Source organism: Sturnus vulgaris, chromosome 10 (assembly GCF_052056855.1).
Source record: "Sturnus vulgaris isolate bStuVul1 chromosome 10, bStuVul1.hap1, whole genome shotgun sequence".
Classification (NCBI taxonomy): domain Eukaryota; kingdom Metazoa; phylum Chordata; class Aves; order Passeriformes; family Sturnidae; genus Sturnus; species Sturnus vulgaris.
In genome coordinates, this window is record NC_142252.1 from 24,093,295 (window position 1) to 24,109,633 (window position 16,339).

A 16,339-nucleotide genomic window follows, 5' to 3' on the forward strand; every position below is an offset into this window, starting at 1 on the left:
CCCAACTCTCCTCCAGCAAATTTAGATGTTGATTAATAAACGATAAATAATAAATAAACCAATAAATAAATAATAAATACAAATAATTAATTCAAAGCAAATAATAAAATAAATAATTAAAAATATATTTCTATTATGCATATTATAGTAATATTAATAATAGAACATAATATACTATTAAAATTACTATATTATAATCAATATATTATAATGAATATATTATATATTATATTGTATTATATTATTATATATTATATATTATATTAATTATATTACATTTAAATAATAATAAATAAAAAACAAATATTAAATAAACAAACAAACTTTACCTCAATTCTTAAATCACAGCCCATTGTAAAATTTTCTAATATTCTCCAGGGCTGCAAGTAAAAGGAAACATTTTTACAGAAAAAGCACCAAAATTATCCAACACAAAAAGAGGAATTTACACCTGGACTTTCCATGGACATCAAACAGTTTTTATTTTCTAAGAAAAAAACCATAAAAGGTGATTATAAAACACAGCAATGACAAATATTTCCCATTTGAAAATGCTGAAATGAAACAAGAGAAATAAATTTTTTTTTCCCCACTTTTTCCTGCAGACAAGGTCTTGGAATATTTTGATGCAGGATAAAAATCAAACTAAAGGAAATAAAAAGGTGTCAGAATGCAAATTCAATACATTTGCCTTTTACATCTGGGATCTGAAATAAAAAATAAGACAAGCAAAGTCCATTGGCAGAGTCAGCCTCCATTTCTGATCACCACAGGTGTGAGAACCAGGAGGAAAAATCCCCAAATTCATTCCCAAGGGAATTCTGGAGCTTCAGGGAGCCCCAGCCAGAGCTGGGCTCACTCATCTCCCCTCCCAGCTTTGCTGAAGGAATAATTCTGTATTTTATTAATTTGATTTTATTGATTTCCTGCCCTGAGCTGGATGATGGGCACATTTTTGTAGAAGTTTATGCAGGTTAAATTCAGATGTTCAGATTAAATTTTCATTATTTGGAAATCCCTGAACAAAGGGAACTCCATGGGCTGGGAACAGTCACAGCCCAGAACTGTGTGTGAGAATTCCAGAATTTGGTAATTCCAGAAATGATGAAATCGATAAAATTCCCCTTTTGGAGCTGCAGGAGTGGCAGATGTTCAAGGAAATGTGGAACAGTTTTTACCCCAGAGAGAGGAACTGGGATGAACAATCACAGAGATTCCCTCAGCACAGATACCCAGGATTGAAGAGCAGCAAGAGGAAAGGATACAGGGATGGAGAAATGATCCCAGGGATGGATCCCAGGGATGGAGAAATGATCCCAGGGATGGAGAAATGGTCACAGGGATGGAGAAAGGATCCCAGGATGGAAAAAGGATACAGGGATGGAGAAATGATCCCAGGGATGGATCCCAGGGATGGAAAAAGGATCCCAGGGATGGAGAAAGGATCCCAGGGATGGGGAAATGATCCCAGGGATGGAGAAAGGATCCCAGGGATGGATCCCAGGGATGGAGAAAGGATCTCAGGGATGGACCCTGGGTCCTCTCCAGCTGCAGGACAGGGATGGCACCACCCATCCCAGCCTGGCAATGCCAGCCCTGAGCCTCAGTTTCCCACTTCACCTCCCAATCCCCACCTGGCTCTATATAATTTTTTTGGATTGGGAAGGATTAAATGATGTTTCATGGGCTGCCAGGTGTTCTGCACCTGAGGAATTCCCTCCAAGAGAAGGAAATGCCCCTGGCTGTGCTGCCCTGCCCACCTGAGTGTCCCAGCAGTGAGCTTGGAGAGAACCAGGACAGAACATCCCTGGTTATCCAGGAATGGATACAGAAATGGTGGAGCAGGACAGGACATTCCTGGTTATCCAGATGGAACAGGACAGAACATTCCTGGTTTTTCAGGGGAATCAGGCCAGGACATTTCTGGTTTTTCAGGTGGAGCAGGACAGAACATTCCTGGTTATCCAGGTGGAACAGGAAAACATTCCTGGTTGTGAAGCAGGACAGAACATCCCTGGTTATCCAGGTGGAGCAGAACAGAACATTTCTGGTTTTCCAGGGGAATCAGGCCAGAACATTCCTTGTTTTTCCAGGGGAATCAGGCCAGAACACCCCTGGTTATCCAGTGAACCCCTCCCTGCCTGCACAGCTCATCCAGATGCCGTGTGAGGCAGGGAAGGGGATGTGGCTGCAGGAATCCCGGGTGCTGCTGTCAGGCCACGGGGCTCCCCATCAGCCTCTCCTGGCGCAGAGCCACCAAACGCTGGAACCACCTCTCCTCTGCCTCGGCCTTCTCCATGAACAGCTGCCACAGGGACAAAAGTTGGCACCATCAGCAACCCCAGCTCTGCCACCATCTCTTGGAACTCCCACGCCTCCCTCAGTGCCCACAGGAAAAGCTCGGGGGGGGGGGTTCAAGACAAAGGGGATCCAAAAAACATCGGTAAAAGCTGAGGGTTTTTAGGGGGTTCTAAAATAGTCGGGCTTGGGAGGGGTCTTGAAGATGAGAATTATTGGAAAGGCAAAGCTGCAATGGAATTCAGCATTGGACAGGTCCTGATCTCTGTTCCCTGTGTCCGTTCTGCACAACTCACACTGAGTTCTTCACTTTAAACTCGCTAAGTCCTGAAAAACCTCAACAGAACTCCTGTTATTTCCCTCTAAAGCTTTCCCAAAAGGATTTACTCAAGTTTAGCCACGAGGATTTAAAATTATCTTAAATCTATCCCATGTTTAAAACTTTGCAAGTTGGCAAAATGGGCAAGTTCTGATTTTTCCACCAAGTTTCCAATTAAAGAAACCAAATTTGTCCTGAATTTTTATTCATCTTAAATTCCCCAGTGATTATACCACTCCCCAGTGCTTACACCATTAATTGCTCTGTGTTCATGATAAAATTAATTCAATTTTTGTTATAAAATTAATTCATAACTCCAAAACTCCAGGTGAACTCCCTGCTGGGTGCTGGGAGGAGTGGGATCCTCTGTGTCCCAAAGCAAAGACTGTGGGGTCACACAACCCTGCCCTAAACCTAAAGATGTGAGATCAATTCTGGCTAAAAAAAAAAATTCCAAAATGGGCTAAAAACTCACATTTGGATGTGCTAAGGAATTGTCATCCTGGTATTTGATGGCAGTGGGGATGTTGGCAGCTGGGGGATCTTTGTCAGGAGTTGCTGCCTCAGTGGCTCCTGCTCCCACATTGCCAGGCTCGTGTTGGAGTTCAGGAGGTTCTGTTGACTGAAAAAGAAACACAAACACACATAAAATTTGGAATCTTTTATCCCCCCCCCCAAAAAAAAAAATCCCAAATGTGGCCGAATAAATGTTGAAATAAAATGATTTGAACCCATCCCTGAAAGGATGGAAAACTCATGGAAAAACTTCTCAGCATCTTCAGCAGGAAATACTGGACAGGGATAAAGGATAAAAGTATAAATATAGAAAAATAAAAGTATAGGGAGAGAGATTGAAAAACACCACCAGGATTTTGGATCACTGCCTGAAGATGCTGCAGCAGCTCCTTGGGGGGACTTCTGGAAAAGCAAAAAATTGCAAATTCCTGGGGAAACCACCAGAAATAATCCCAAAAATTCACTGCCAGGTGGGAAAATAAACACATCCCAAATCCTCTGAGAGCTGGTGGCCAAAATTCAGGGAAATTTTGGGATCTGGATTTGTCCTCTTGGGTTTCTGGAAAGTTGATGGAAAACCAACCAGGCTGTTCCTGTCAGGGAATAAATTCACACCTAAAGTTTGGTTTAGTGAAGCAGCAATAAAATCATCTCCACTCTCATTACAAAGTGAATTTCTCATTACTTTGGGATTTTAATTCTTCTTCTTCTCTTAAAAAAAAAAAAAAAAAAAGTTTTCAAACCAGAAAAATTAAAATAAATTTTGCCACATTTACATTTCCTGAACCCATCAGGGAGCCCCTGGTGGGATTTCAGGTTGGCAATGCTCCTTCATCGATGGAAAATCCTCAACAGTGCAGCCCCCCCTGGCTCTGAGGGGATAATGCAGCAAAAAAGGGACTGAAAACGTCCCTTTTGGAAGGAAAATGTCATTTTTTTTGAAAGGAAAATGTAGATTTTTGGAAGAAAAATGTCCTTTTTTAAAGGAAAATGCATCTTTTGGAAAGGAAAATGTCCTTTTTTAAAGGAAAATGCCACTTTTTTTGGAAGGAAAAGAAAATGTACCTTTTTGAAATAAAAATGTCCCTTTTGGAAAGGAAAACGTCCATTTTTGGAATAAAAATGTCCCTTTTTGAAAGGAAAATGCCACTTTTTTTGGAAGGAAAATGTCACTTATTGAAAGGAAAATGCACATTTTTGACATAAAAACACACCTTTTTGAAATAAAAATGCACATTTTTGGAATAAAAAAGTCCCTTTTTGAAATAAAAATGCACCTTTTGGAAGGAAAATGTCCCTTTTTGAAAGGAAAATGCACCTTTTTGAAATAAAAATGCACATTTTTTAAATAAAAATGCACATTTTTGGAATAAAAAAGTCCCTTTTTGAAATAAAAATGCACTTTTTTGAAATAAAAATGCCCCTTTTTGAAATGAAACTGTACCTTTTTGAAATAAAAATGCACTTTTTTGAAATGAAAATGCACTTTTTTGAAATGAAACTGTACCTTTTTGACTTCTTTGCTGGACCTGAAGGTCTGTGGGACGAAGGCGTCGCTTTCGATGGCCTCGATTTCCTTCACTCGCCTCACCTGGTCCAGGAGGGTGGCCTGGTCTGCACAGGGAGGGGACATTTGTGGCATTTATGGGATTTATGGAATCCAGGATTTCATATCCCAGCCATACCTGGAGCAGATTTTGGGAAAAATCCACACCAGGTAAAAAAAACCCAAAAAAAAACCCCCCAAAAAAAAGGAATTTGCTACATTTAAATTTGTGTTTGCAAGTCCTGCTGCCTTGGTGCTGAAAACTTTCTCCATTAAAACAGATTCCTCGGGATTTTTGGGATAAATCAAATACCCCAATGCCTGCTGGGGAGAGGGAGAATCAGAATGCACAGGGAATTTGGATAAACCTGGTCTGGGGGTAAATAAAGGATCCTGATTAAAAAAAAAATAGGGATAAAAAGGCAGGAAAAAAGAGATTTCACATCCACAGCTCAACTCCAGTTTCACAAAATCCCAGCCAGCTCCAGGATGTCACAAAAGTGATGGGAATGACAAATTAGGGAAGGGGCAAAAAAAAAAAAAAAATCACTCAGGGCTGCCCATGACATCAGTGACATTAAGGGGGAAAATGGAGTGGAGGAAGCAGAGCCCATTAGTGCAGGGGGGGGTTGGACAAACACATTATTGGGAGATAAAACGACTTCCAGCTGTTGTTTGTCAGCTGTCAGGGCCAGGGATTTGTATTTCATAGGAAAATCAAAAATAATGGAGTCAGAAAGCTCCGAGGCTTCAGACCAAAAAAAAAAAAAAAATAAATAAAATAAAATCAATACTAACTCAGTGCACGGTGAGTCTTTTGATGCTGTCAGGGTGGAAAAAAAGGAAGTAAATCTTGGATTAGGGTTGGGTTTTAATAAAAAAGGTGATTCCAGCAGCAGGAACAATTTCCAGCCCTGTCACCTTGGCAGGGGGGGGAGGTTTCCCAGTTTTAAGTGGGAACATCACCATCCTTCAGGGATAATTCAGGATTTTACAATTCTCTATTTCCATTTATTGCTACCCTCTCATATTTAAATGCACACCCCCAGCTTTGGAGCTGCCAATTCCTATGGAATTTTATCAGCAATAATCTGGAATTTCACTTGAGAATTGAAATGTGCTGGAATTCTTTCGATGCCACCCCCAAAACCCTACACACACAAGAATTAGAAACAGCAGAGAATCAGATAAAAAGAAAAGAAACAGGGAATTCTATGATTCTACAAATCAGGTGAAAAGGAAAACTTCCCTGCGAGCTCTGCCTAAAATATTCCCTTTTTTTTTTTTTCCTTGAAGACAAAATTTATTCCACTAAGAGTTTTAAAATCACTGAAATACAAGCATTAAATGACCAATAACATCTTGTGAACGATCCATTAAACAAAAACACGTTGGAAATATTTCTTGGATAATCTTTGAGTGCAAATTTTTATGGATTCATTGCTTATCCATAATCCTGACCATGAATATGAACTTAAAGAGATTTTTTTTCAAGCAGGTCTAACTCCAGAATCAAAGCAATGCCAATAAATCTCAAATACTCCTCAGAATCTGGTTTTTCCTATTTTACTAATTAGATTTAATGGGTTAATTTAATTTAAAAATACAACACATTTTACATAAAAAGCTTTGAAATACAGAAAAAAGCTGCTATTTTTTTCTTGCTCTTTGGAATTGAGGATTAAAAGAAGGAAACACCCCCAGATCCCAGACTAAACAAAAATATTTGTTTAGCTACAGCAGAAAATATTTCCCCTTTGATCCCATTTTATTTGGGGTTATTGGAAGTGATATTTTTATCCAGCTGTGTGTTTTCCAGCAGAACTGGGTTTTCACACATCCCATGGTTTTTAATTGATCCCAGTTTTATTCAAGCTGCACAAAGTGACAAATTAAAGAAAAAAAACGAACTTTTCCCTGGATAATTTGCAGTGATGACACAAAAAACTCCCCGGTTGTGGGAGATCCTTAATTCTGCACTAAGGAGAGGGAAAAGGAGGAAAATTCCAGGGACAGGTGGGACTCACCTGGCTGAGTCACCTTTGGACTGCACCAACCTTGGGGCTCTGGATTTCAGGGAATTTTCCTGCCTCCAATCCTTTCTGTTGGGGTCAGGAGAGGATCCTGACCCTGATCCCACAGAGTCCTGATCCCCCTCCCAGCCCCAGGGCTGCAATTCCAAGGGCACTGGGAGCTGCCTGGAGATCATTCCTGGAAAATTTCCATGGAAAACTTCCCTGGAAATCATCCCTGGAGAACTTCCATGGAAATCATCCCTGAAGAATTTCCCTGGAAATCCTCTCTGGAGATCATCCCTGGAAATCCTCCCTGGAAAACTTCCATGGAAATTCTCTGGAGATTCCCCCTGGAGCCTCAGCAGCCAATCCAGAGGTGAGACCTCCCAACAACCAAAGGAAAATCCAGAGGGAATCAGGAAAATTCCCATCCCTGCACTCTGAGTGCAGCATTCCCAGAACTCCGAGCCCCTCCTGCTCCTGCCCAGGTGGGAGCGGGGAAATACCAGGATAATTCCTGAGATAATTCCTGGGATATTCCTGGGATTTTCCTGGGATATTTCCTGGGACAATTCCCAGGATCTCCCACAGCTGATCCCAATTCTCAGCCGGGCTCTGCTGCCATCAGAGGGAGGCACAGACTCAGTGAGCAGCGATGGAGCCACGAGTGCAGAACCTGAGGAGGCTCCGAGAGCAGCTGAACCCTGCAGGATCCATCCCTTCATCCATCATCCATCATCCATCCATGATCCATCATCCATCCATGATCCATCCATCCATCATCATCCATCCATCCACCATCCATCATCCATCCATCATCCATCCATGATCCATCCATGATCCATCCATCATCCATCCCATCATCCATCATCCATCCATCCATCCATCATCCATCCATCCATCATCAATCCATCATCCATCATCCATCCATCCATCATCCATCCCATCATCCATCATCCATCCATCCATCATCCATCATCCATCCATCATCCATCCATGATCCATCATCCATCCATCATCCATCATCCATCCATCATCCATCATCCATCATCCATCCATCATCCATCATCCATCCATCATCCATCATCCATCCATCCATCATCCATCATCCATCATCCATCCATCATCCATCCATCCATCCATCCATCCATCATCCATCATCCATCCATCATCCATCATCCATCCATCATCCATCATCCATCATCCATCCATCATCCATCCATCATCCATCATCCATCCATCATCCATCATCCATCCATCATCCATCATCCATCCATCATCCATCCATCATCCATCCATCATCCATCCATCATCCATCATCCATCCATCCATCCATCATCCATCCATCATCCATCCATCATCCATCCATCCATCCATGCAAGACCAACCCCAGATTTTGGGATCTCCTTCCATCCCTCCCACAACTCCTCCAGAATAAAGATTCCAATTCCCACTTGCCATCCCTGTGCTCTGGCAGAATTCTGGGATGAATTCAGAATTCCTCACTCTTTCCCAGCACTGGAATTTCCAGGGAAGGAACTTTTCCCAGCCAGGGTCACAGGAACAATAAATAAACTCCAAAAAGAGAAACTGCAGAGAGGAAACTTTGCCTGTTCATCTTTTTCCCAACTTCATTGCAAGCACTTGAAAAATGCAATTAAATTCAAAAACTTTGTCCAGGCTTGTTTTAAAATCCTGTGAAAGTGAGGTTATCATTAAAATATATTAAAAAAAGCATTTTGTGAACACTGTGGTACTTACTGGAGAGAATACTACAGAGAGTCCCAGACTACTCTAAGTTTGTTATTTTGATACATTATAGTGATAATAACCTCAGTTTTATAGGGTTTTAAACAAGTCTGGACACTAAAACCTTTCCTTTAAAAACCTGAGAGCATTAGGTTATAAAATGCAGCAGAAAACAGGAGGGCAAAGTTCAGCAAGTGAGCTGTGAATTTAAAAACCTTAAATTTAAGAAAACACAGTTTAAGAACAGTGAATTAAAAAAGTTTGAATTTAAGAAAGTGAAATTTCTGCATGTGGGTCACCTTCACCACTGCCCTCCTCACACCCCTGCTCACTCCTGCACCCCCTTTTTGGGGTTTTTGGGGTATTTTGGGGGTAGTTTTGTGGGTTTTTTGTGGTATTTTGGGGGGTTTGGGGGTATTTTGTGGGTATTTTTGCAAACAGCCTGAGCTCAGCCAGCAGAGGGGTGGGGACAGCCCTGGCTCAGTAAATTTTGCTGGATTTGTGGCCAGCCCAGGTTTGTCACCGGAGCCTTCCTGGGCACACAAAGCCAGGGCTGTAATTCAATGCTCAATTTACCCTTGTCTCAGTGGAGATTTCTCCCCGCTAATTGATAGAAATTAAGCCATTAATCAAGGCACCAGCCATCATTCAACCCGGGGAAGATGAATCCAAACTTTCATCATAACCACCTTCCCCATTTTAGTGTTCATTAGCATTAATTTTTAATGCAATTATGCTCTTCTTTTACGCTGAGCTCATAAATTACTGCTCTTTTGTTGCTCGCTGGCCTTGTAAAAAATCCAAGGTAATGCTTTGTGCTCTGATCTTAAAGGCAATTACTGCCTGCTCCTATCTTTTCCATACCTCAAATCCCAAATAACCTCTGTGCTGGAGGTGCACACTCACCCAGTGGGGATCCCACACCGATATTTCCTACGGAGCAAAATTTGTCCACACGCTGCCACAGGCAGAGCAAGAATTGCTGCTTTTGCTGCCGGATCCAACAGCAGAGAAACGACAGGAAAATGGGATTGTAGAGAGGATACAGGGGGGGGAAATTTGGTGTGGTGGAGTGGAAATGAGCTGTGGGACAGCAGAGCTGCAGCTTGGAGCCTCTCCAGCTTTTCCAGGGATCGATTTGTGTTGTCACTTCCCAAAGTGCCCAGTGCCCCTCTCCTTCCCCCTGGCAGTGAGTGCTGACCCCACAGGGCCCTCCCAAGGGATCCTTGCTGGCACACAGGTCCCTAAATCAGGAATTTCCAGCCCTTTATTCCCACTCCATGCACTGATCCCAAGAACCCCAGCAAGGAAAGGCACAGCAGCTCCAACCACCTCTGGCTGCCCCCAAATATCCTTGGGGTGCTGGCAGGGAAAAGGGAAATGCACATTAGGAAACGTTGCTTGGTTTAGAATTGTTTTTCTGTTTCTTTTCCCAGCCTTTAGCTGGGATATGGAGCAAAGTCACTCACTCCACCTAAAGGTCTACCCAGCACCAATAAAATATCATCCACCTCTAAATTCCCAATTTATCCAGGCCACAGCCAGTCTAAACAGGACAATCCCCAGTGAAGTCTCATGCTCATCCCACAGATTCCCAGATTCCCCTCTGGAAGTACCTGTGCAATGGGCCCATGTCCACAAACCCTCATTTTTATCAAAATAAAATCCCCACACCAGGGACTGTGGTTTGAGCAAATGGATCTGGAATTTTGTTCCATACACCCCTATTTATTTTCCCCACACACCCCATGTTATTTCCAATACATCCCTGTCTATTTTCCCCACACATCCCTATTTATTTCCCATATATCCATGTTTATTTTCCCCATACATCCCTGTCTATTTTCCCCATAACCCCATTAGTTTCCCATATATCCCTATTTATTTTCCCTATACATCCCTATTTATTTTCCCCATAAGCCCCTGTTTATTTCCCATACATCCCTCTCTATTTTCCCCACACACCCCATTTATTTTCCCCATAACCCCGTTTATTTCCCATACACCCCTGTTTATTTGCCCTTTAGAAACAGCTTTTTCAATTCACAGCTATAAATTTGTGTTTCAGCTGACTGAAGTCCAATAACCAATTCCTTGATGGTTTTTACAACCCCATTCCCTTAAGTGACTTCTCCTTCAGCACAAATAAATGCCATGGAGATGACAGGGAAACACACAAACATTAATGAAGTACAGAAATCAGATTTGTTTCTCATCTTGAAATTTGAAAACTACTTCGAGACTTTTAATTTGTAAAAATAAATCATAAATTTCCCTGTTGCTGGAGATCATAAATTTTTCTGTTTCACTTGTAGAACAGTAAAACTTTAATGACACCAGCTGCGATTGCTAAAATAAAAATCACTCAAATATCAGCTTCAAATATACTCTGATATTTTTAAAGATTCATGGAATGGTTTGGGTGGGAAAAACTTAAAAATCATTTCATTCCCACCCCTGCTATGGCAGGGACAGCTCCCAGTGTCCCAGGGTGATCCAAGGTCATCCAGCTTTGGACACTGCCAGGGATCCAGCAGGAATTCCAGCCCAGCCAGGAATTCCCAATTCCCAAAATCCCACCCATCCCTGCCCTCTCTCCATTCCCTGGGTCCTGTCCCCAGTCCCTCTCTGAGCTCTCCCTGGATCCTTCTCCTCTCCAGGGGAACATTCCCAGCCTGGCTCCAGGACATTGGGATCAGGAGCTCTTCAGGGAAAGCAAAAGAGAAAAGTCTGGAATACAAAGGGACAGGAGGGGATGGGCAGGCACAAAGCAGGGGAAAACTTAAGGAAGACATTTAGAAGCAATAATGATAAAAATAAAAAATAATAAAAATAATAAAAATAATAATATTGATTCCTCCAGCAGCCATTATCCATGGGGGGCATCGATCCCTTTCCAATTCCCTTTTCCTCAGCTCTGGGCACACAGAGAGTGGCCAAGACCCCAAATTCCAGCTGCCCTTCCCATGTCTCACTATCCCCACGTGGCTGCTCTTCCTGACAAGCCACCCTCTGCCACTGCACCAAAACCTGGCATTTTTATTTTCTCCTGGATTTTTTCCTGCCCCCTTTCAATTCCAACCCAGCAATCTGAAGATGAAACAGAGATAAAAGAAGATTTCAGTGCGTGCCAGGTGCTGGAGCAGCCCCTGGGAGCAGCAGCACAGCACCAGGTGTTGGTGTCAGCCCCATGAAGTGACACTGCCACACCAGGGACACCCAAACCTGCCATTATCCAGGCAAAAATGAGGAATATTGGAAATTCCAGCTTGGAGAAAGCAGGGAAAAAATTAAAATAATCCGTGTCTTCATAGAAATGTATTATCTGTATTAAATAATTTGGGGGGGGTTGAACAGATTGAGTTTGGTCTTTGCCACCACAATGAACTGCAGGAAAATTTACTGAAGATAAACGAGGACCTCAGGCAGTAACTGATGAACTTCAGGGCATCCCAATCTAGGGTTGAGTAAAGCACTTTAACTTATTACACACTGACCTCAGCCCAGCAAATCTTCTCCTGGCACGTCCAAGCTGTGCTTTAATATCCATTACACCCAGGAAAAGGCTTTTAACTCCCTCCAAAGGAAGTGGGAAGGGAATTCAGTGGGCTGGGGTGTCCTGGGGTTGGACTCACCATCCCTGGGGGTCTCTGCCAGCTCAGGATATTCTGGGGTGGCCATGGATGAGATTCTTCATGTGAGAACTCCTGGCCAGCAGGTTAAAGATGAATATTTTTTTTTTTAAATTAAACTTTTAATTTGGGTTTATAGTGTTTATAATGAAGGGGTTTTCTAAAAGTTGAGTCCTGCAGGGTTTTTTTTTGTACATTCTAACTTCCATCACTCAAAAAAAACCACAGAACCACGGGATGGTTTGGTTTGGAGGGACTGGAAGAATTTCATTTTTGCTGAAGAGAAATCACCCCAGCAGCACAGAGAGCTCAACAAAACCCAGGAGTGACCCCGGGGGCCGGGGTTTATTTTATTCCCTGTTTAAGGACCAGCACATCCCCACTCTGGTTTGCATCCCCCCCCTCCCTCCCTGCCCTGCCCACGTGGGTCTCATTTCCAAACCTATTCCAAATGATATTTTCCAAGCATGTGCCACACGACTCGTTCATATCAATGGAACAAATTAAACTGTCTCCACAGATATCCCCTCACATTTGTAGCCCTGATTCCTCTCTCCCTCCCAACGTGGCCAAGGCACAGAATTATCTCCCTTGCAGAGGTTGACCTCAGGATATTGGATTGTGCCACGGAGCTCTCTGGGACTAAACCAACGGGAAACACTTAAATCACACCAGCCTTTGCAAAGAAGGGGGAAAAAAAAATTAAAAAAAAAAATTAAAAAAAAATAAAAAAAATCAAGTTTAAATTTGCCCTGATGAAAAATCAATAGAGCAGTAATTGCCTGGCTTATCACAGCGTGGAGGGACAAAGTGGGGTTCCAGGGAAGGGCTGGGAGATTTTTGGGATCACTGAGGGAGAAAAAGGGAAAGGGCTGGGAGGGATAATTAAAATCTGCTCGTGCTGATTTGCTGCCAAATTTATTTCCCTGGAGTGTGTCAAAATGTTGGAGTGGTTACTGAGGGCGGGGGGCAGAACTAATCCATTCAGCACCGGGCACGGGAAATGTAAATCCTGGGATAAGGGAACCAGGAAATGTGAATTCCAGGATAAAGGAACTGGGAAATGTAAATTCCAGGATAAAGGAACCAGGAAATGCAAATTTTGGGATAAAGGAACCGGGAAATGCAAATCTTGGGATAAAGGAACCGGGAAATGTAAATTTTGGGATAAAGGAACCAGGAAATGCAAATTCCCTTATAAAATCACTGGGAAATGCAAATTCCAGGATAAATGCACCAGGAAACACAATTTTTGGGATAAAGGCAGCAGGAAATGCAGATTCCAGGATAAAGGCAGCAGGAAATGTAAATTTTGGGGTAAATGAACTGGGAAATGCAGATCTCTGGATAAAGGCAGCAGGAAATGCAAATCCTGGGATAAAGGAACCAGGAAATGTAAATTTTGGGATAAAGACACTGGGAAATGCAAATTCCAGGATAAAGGCAGAAGGAAATGCAAATCCTGGGATAAAGGAACCAGGAAATGCAAATTCCAGGATAAAGGAACCAGGAAATGCAAATCCTGCCATAAAGGAACCAGGAAATGTAAATTTTGGGATAAAGCAACTGGGAAATGTAAATTTTGGGATAAAAGAACCAGGAAATGCAAATTCCAGGATAAAGGAACTGGGAAATGTAAATTTTGGGCTAAAGGCACGGGGATAACGCCCAGCCCATGCAGCACCAGCCTCCCATCCATCCACCATGCAATGACTGACTGCCAAAAATCCTTATTTTCTATTCTGCTCTGGAACAATTTCTTTTCCCAATTTTCTGATGCATCCCCAGCTCCTCCTCTCCACACGTGGCCCTGCCATGATCTATTGTAAACTCAGGATTTTAAAATGTTATTATTGGTGGTAGATTCAGAGAAACAAACCCAAAACCTCTCCCTAATGTCATCCAAAATATTCCAGTTTTTCCTTTGAATTTTTATTTTTTCCCCCAATTTTCCTCTTGCCCACTTCACCTTTGTCTGGAGTAAAACCCAGCTCGGTGGCAAAATCCCTTTTGGATTTTTCTCATTTTTCAGGCAGTCCCAAAGCAAGCAACCAAAACTCAAACTGTGAAAATCCAACCTCTGAAAATACTCCTGGAAAAACACTGATTTTTTTTTTTTTTTTTTTTTTTTTGCTAATAGACCTAATTTCATGCAGCAAATTAGCATAGCTCCAATGGAAGTGCAAATGTAATCAAAACTGAAAAATTCAAATGAGGCTGGGGGGGAGCTTTTTTTTTTTTTTTCCCCCCTCTTTCTTTGCTTTTTAGTCACTTAAAAAAAAATTAAAAAAATAAAAAAAATCAGCATTTTTCTGTGTGAGGGACTGTGGTAATTAAAATATTTAAAGCCCCCAGTCTCTAATCTGGGGTCAGCTGTCTGTGGGTTCTCATTTGTCCTCAATTTTTTATTCATGCTGGGGAAATGCTGCATATGGAACAGGAAACCAGCAGGAAGGGGCAGCAATGGCCTTGGAGGTCAAATAATTTGATTTTTGAGCAGATTACATGCAACATCCAAGGCCTAATCTCACACCTGATTTGGCAATAAAATGACAATAAAAGGAACACGGGGTGGGCAATAATCGGTTTTTATGAGTTGGGAAAGGGTTGGTTTATTTGGAGAATTATTTTTATATTTTGCAGCTCCTGGGTTGTTTACACAGGGTGGCATTTCCCTTTGGAGGGTTCTAGTTAGGGAAATGAAATAAGGAATATTAGAGAAATTAAAATTCTTTTAAAATCGCAATTTATAATTTTTTTTTTTTTTTAGGATTTCATTTAATACAATTTTGCTTTACCTTATTTTATTTCAACGTGGTGGGGATCTGTCACAGTTTGGAATTGATGCTCTGGGAGGTTTTTTCCAATCTCCCATGAGGGATCAAGGAGGGTTAAAAACCACCCAGAGATGTCGTGGCAGGAAGGAAGAACCAAGAAAAAAAAAAATGCAAAATTCTGTTTTTCCAAAGAAAAGATTCCACTGGAGCCCAGCATGGCTGGGAAAAGGAAGGGAACATTCTCTAAGCACTGGATAAATGTCCTGTTTGCAATTCCACATGGGACATAAACCTGCCTAAAACTGGGACATAAACCTCCCTAAAACTGGAATTCTGAATCCATATGGGACATGAACTTAACTAAAACTGGAATTCTGAATCCATATGGGATATAAACCTACCTAAAACTGGAATTCTGAATCCATTTGGGACATGAACTTAGCTAAAACTGGAATTTTGAATCCATATGAGAAATAAACCTCCTTAAAACTGGAATTTTCAATCCATATGGGATATAAACTTACCTAAAACTGGAATTCTGAATCCATTTGGGACATGAACTTAGCTAAAACTGGAATTTTGAATCCATATGAGAAATAAACCTCCCTAAAACTGGAATTTTCAATCCATATGGGATATAAACCTACCTAAAACTGGAATTCTGAGTCCATTTGGGACATAAACTTAACACAAATGGGAATTTGAATCCAAATGAGAAATAAACCTCCCTAAAACTGGAATTCTGAATCCATTTGGGACATAAACTTAACAAAAACTGGAATTTTGTATGAGAAATAAACCTACCTAAAACTGGAATTCTGAATCCATATGGGATATAAACCTCCCTAAAACTGGAATTTTGAGTCCCTTTGGGACATTAACCCACCAAAACCTGGATTTTCCCCTTGTGCAATTCCCCTGGATATCTTGGAAAGCTTCACTGCTTCGTACACAATTTAATAATTCTTTGCATTTTCCAGTGAGAACAAACTCTTTAACTGGGAGCCAACTCCTCAGCAAACAGATGAATTTGAGTTATTCAGAAAAAAAAAATCTCTTCATTTTTGAACACTGTGACATCCCCACAACCCTTCAAAGCCACCCCAGCACAGTTTTTATGGTTCATTAATAAATTGTAGAGAAGTTTTCCTCCTCATTTCCCTGGAAATTCCATTCTTCCCAAATCCTGAACTGCTCCTTATTTTTTTCCCCTCAGCCTTTCCAGGCTCACCCTCCCCAATTCCTGCTGGAAAAGCAAATTCCAGCAGTGTGCCACTCACCATGGGATGGAAACACAAAAAATGTTGGTTTTTTTTTTCCCTAAACTTTCCCTGCAAATTGATGTTCAATATCCCTGTGCCCTCTGGGTAACTCCTCCAGGTGGAAAAGCTCCCCCTGGGCCATTGGTTCCAAAATCCAGGAATCACAACAGGGTTGGTTTGGTCTCTTCTCCAGTCAGATTTGAAATTTGGATTTCCAAATCCATT

The 16,339-nt window shown here is 41.7% G+C and overlaps 1 protein-coding gene across 1 annotated transcript in view; it reads right to left on the reverse strand.

Moving 5' to 3' along the window:
• Positions 1-457: 457 nt before the first annotated feature.
• RSRC1 (arginine and serine rich coiled-coil 1) overlaps positions 458-16,339 on the reverse strand; it is a 108,405-nt gene continuing 92,523 nt past the window's right edge. Inside the window, exons 9-11 of the mRNA XM_088171100.1 lie at positions 4,641-4,747; positions 3,093-3,239; positions 458-2,305 (exon numbers count right to left, since the gene is read on the reverse strand). Coding sequence (XP_088027226.1) covers positions 2,213-2,305; positions 3,093-3,239; positions 4,641-4,747 — 347 coding nt within the window. The 3' untranslated portion in view covers positions 458-2,212. The remainder of the gene's footprint in view (positions 2,306-3,092; positions 3,240-4,640; positions 4,748-16,339) is intronic.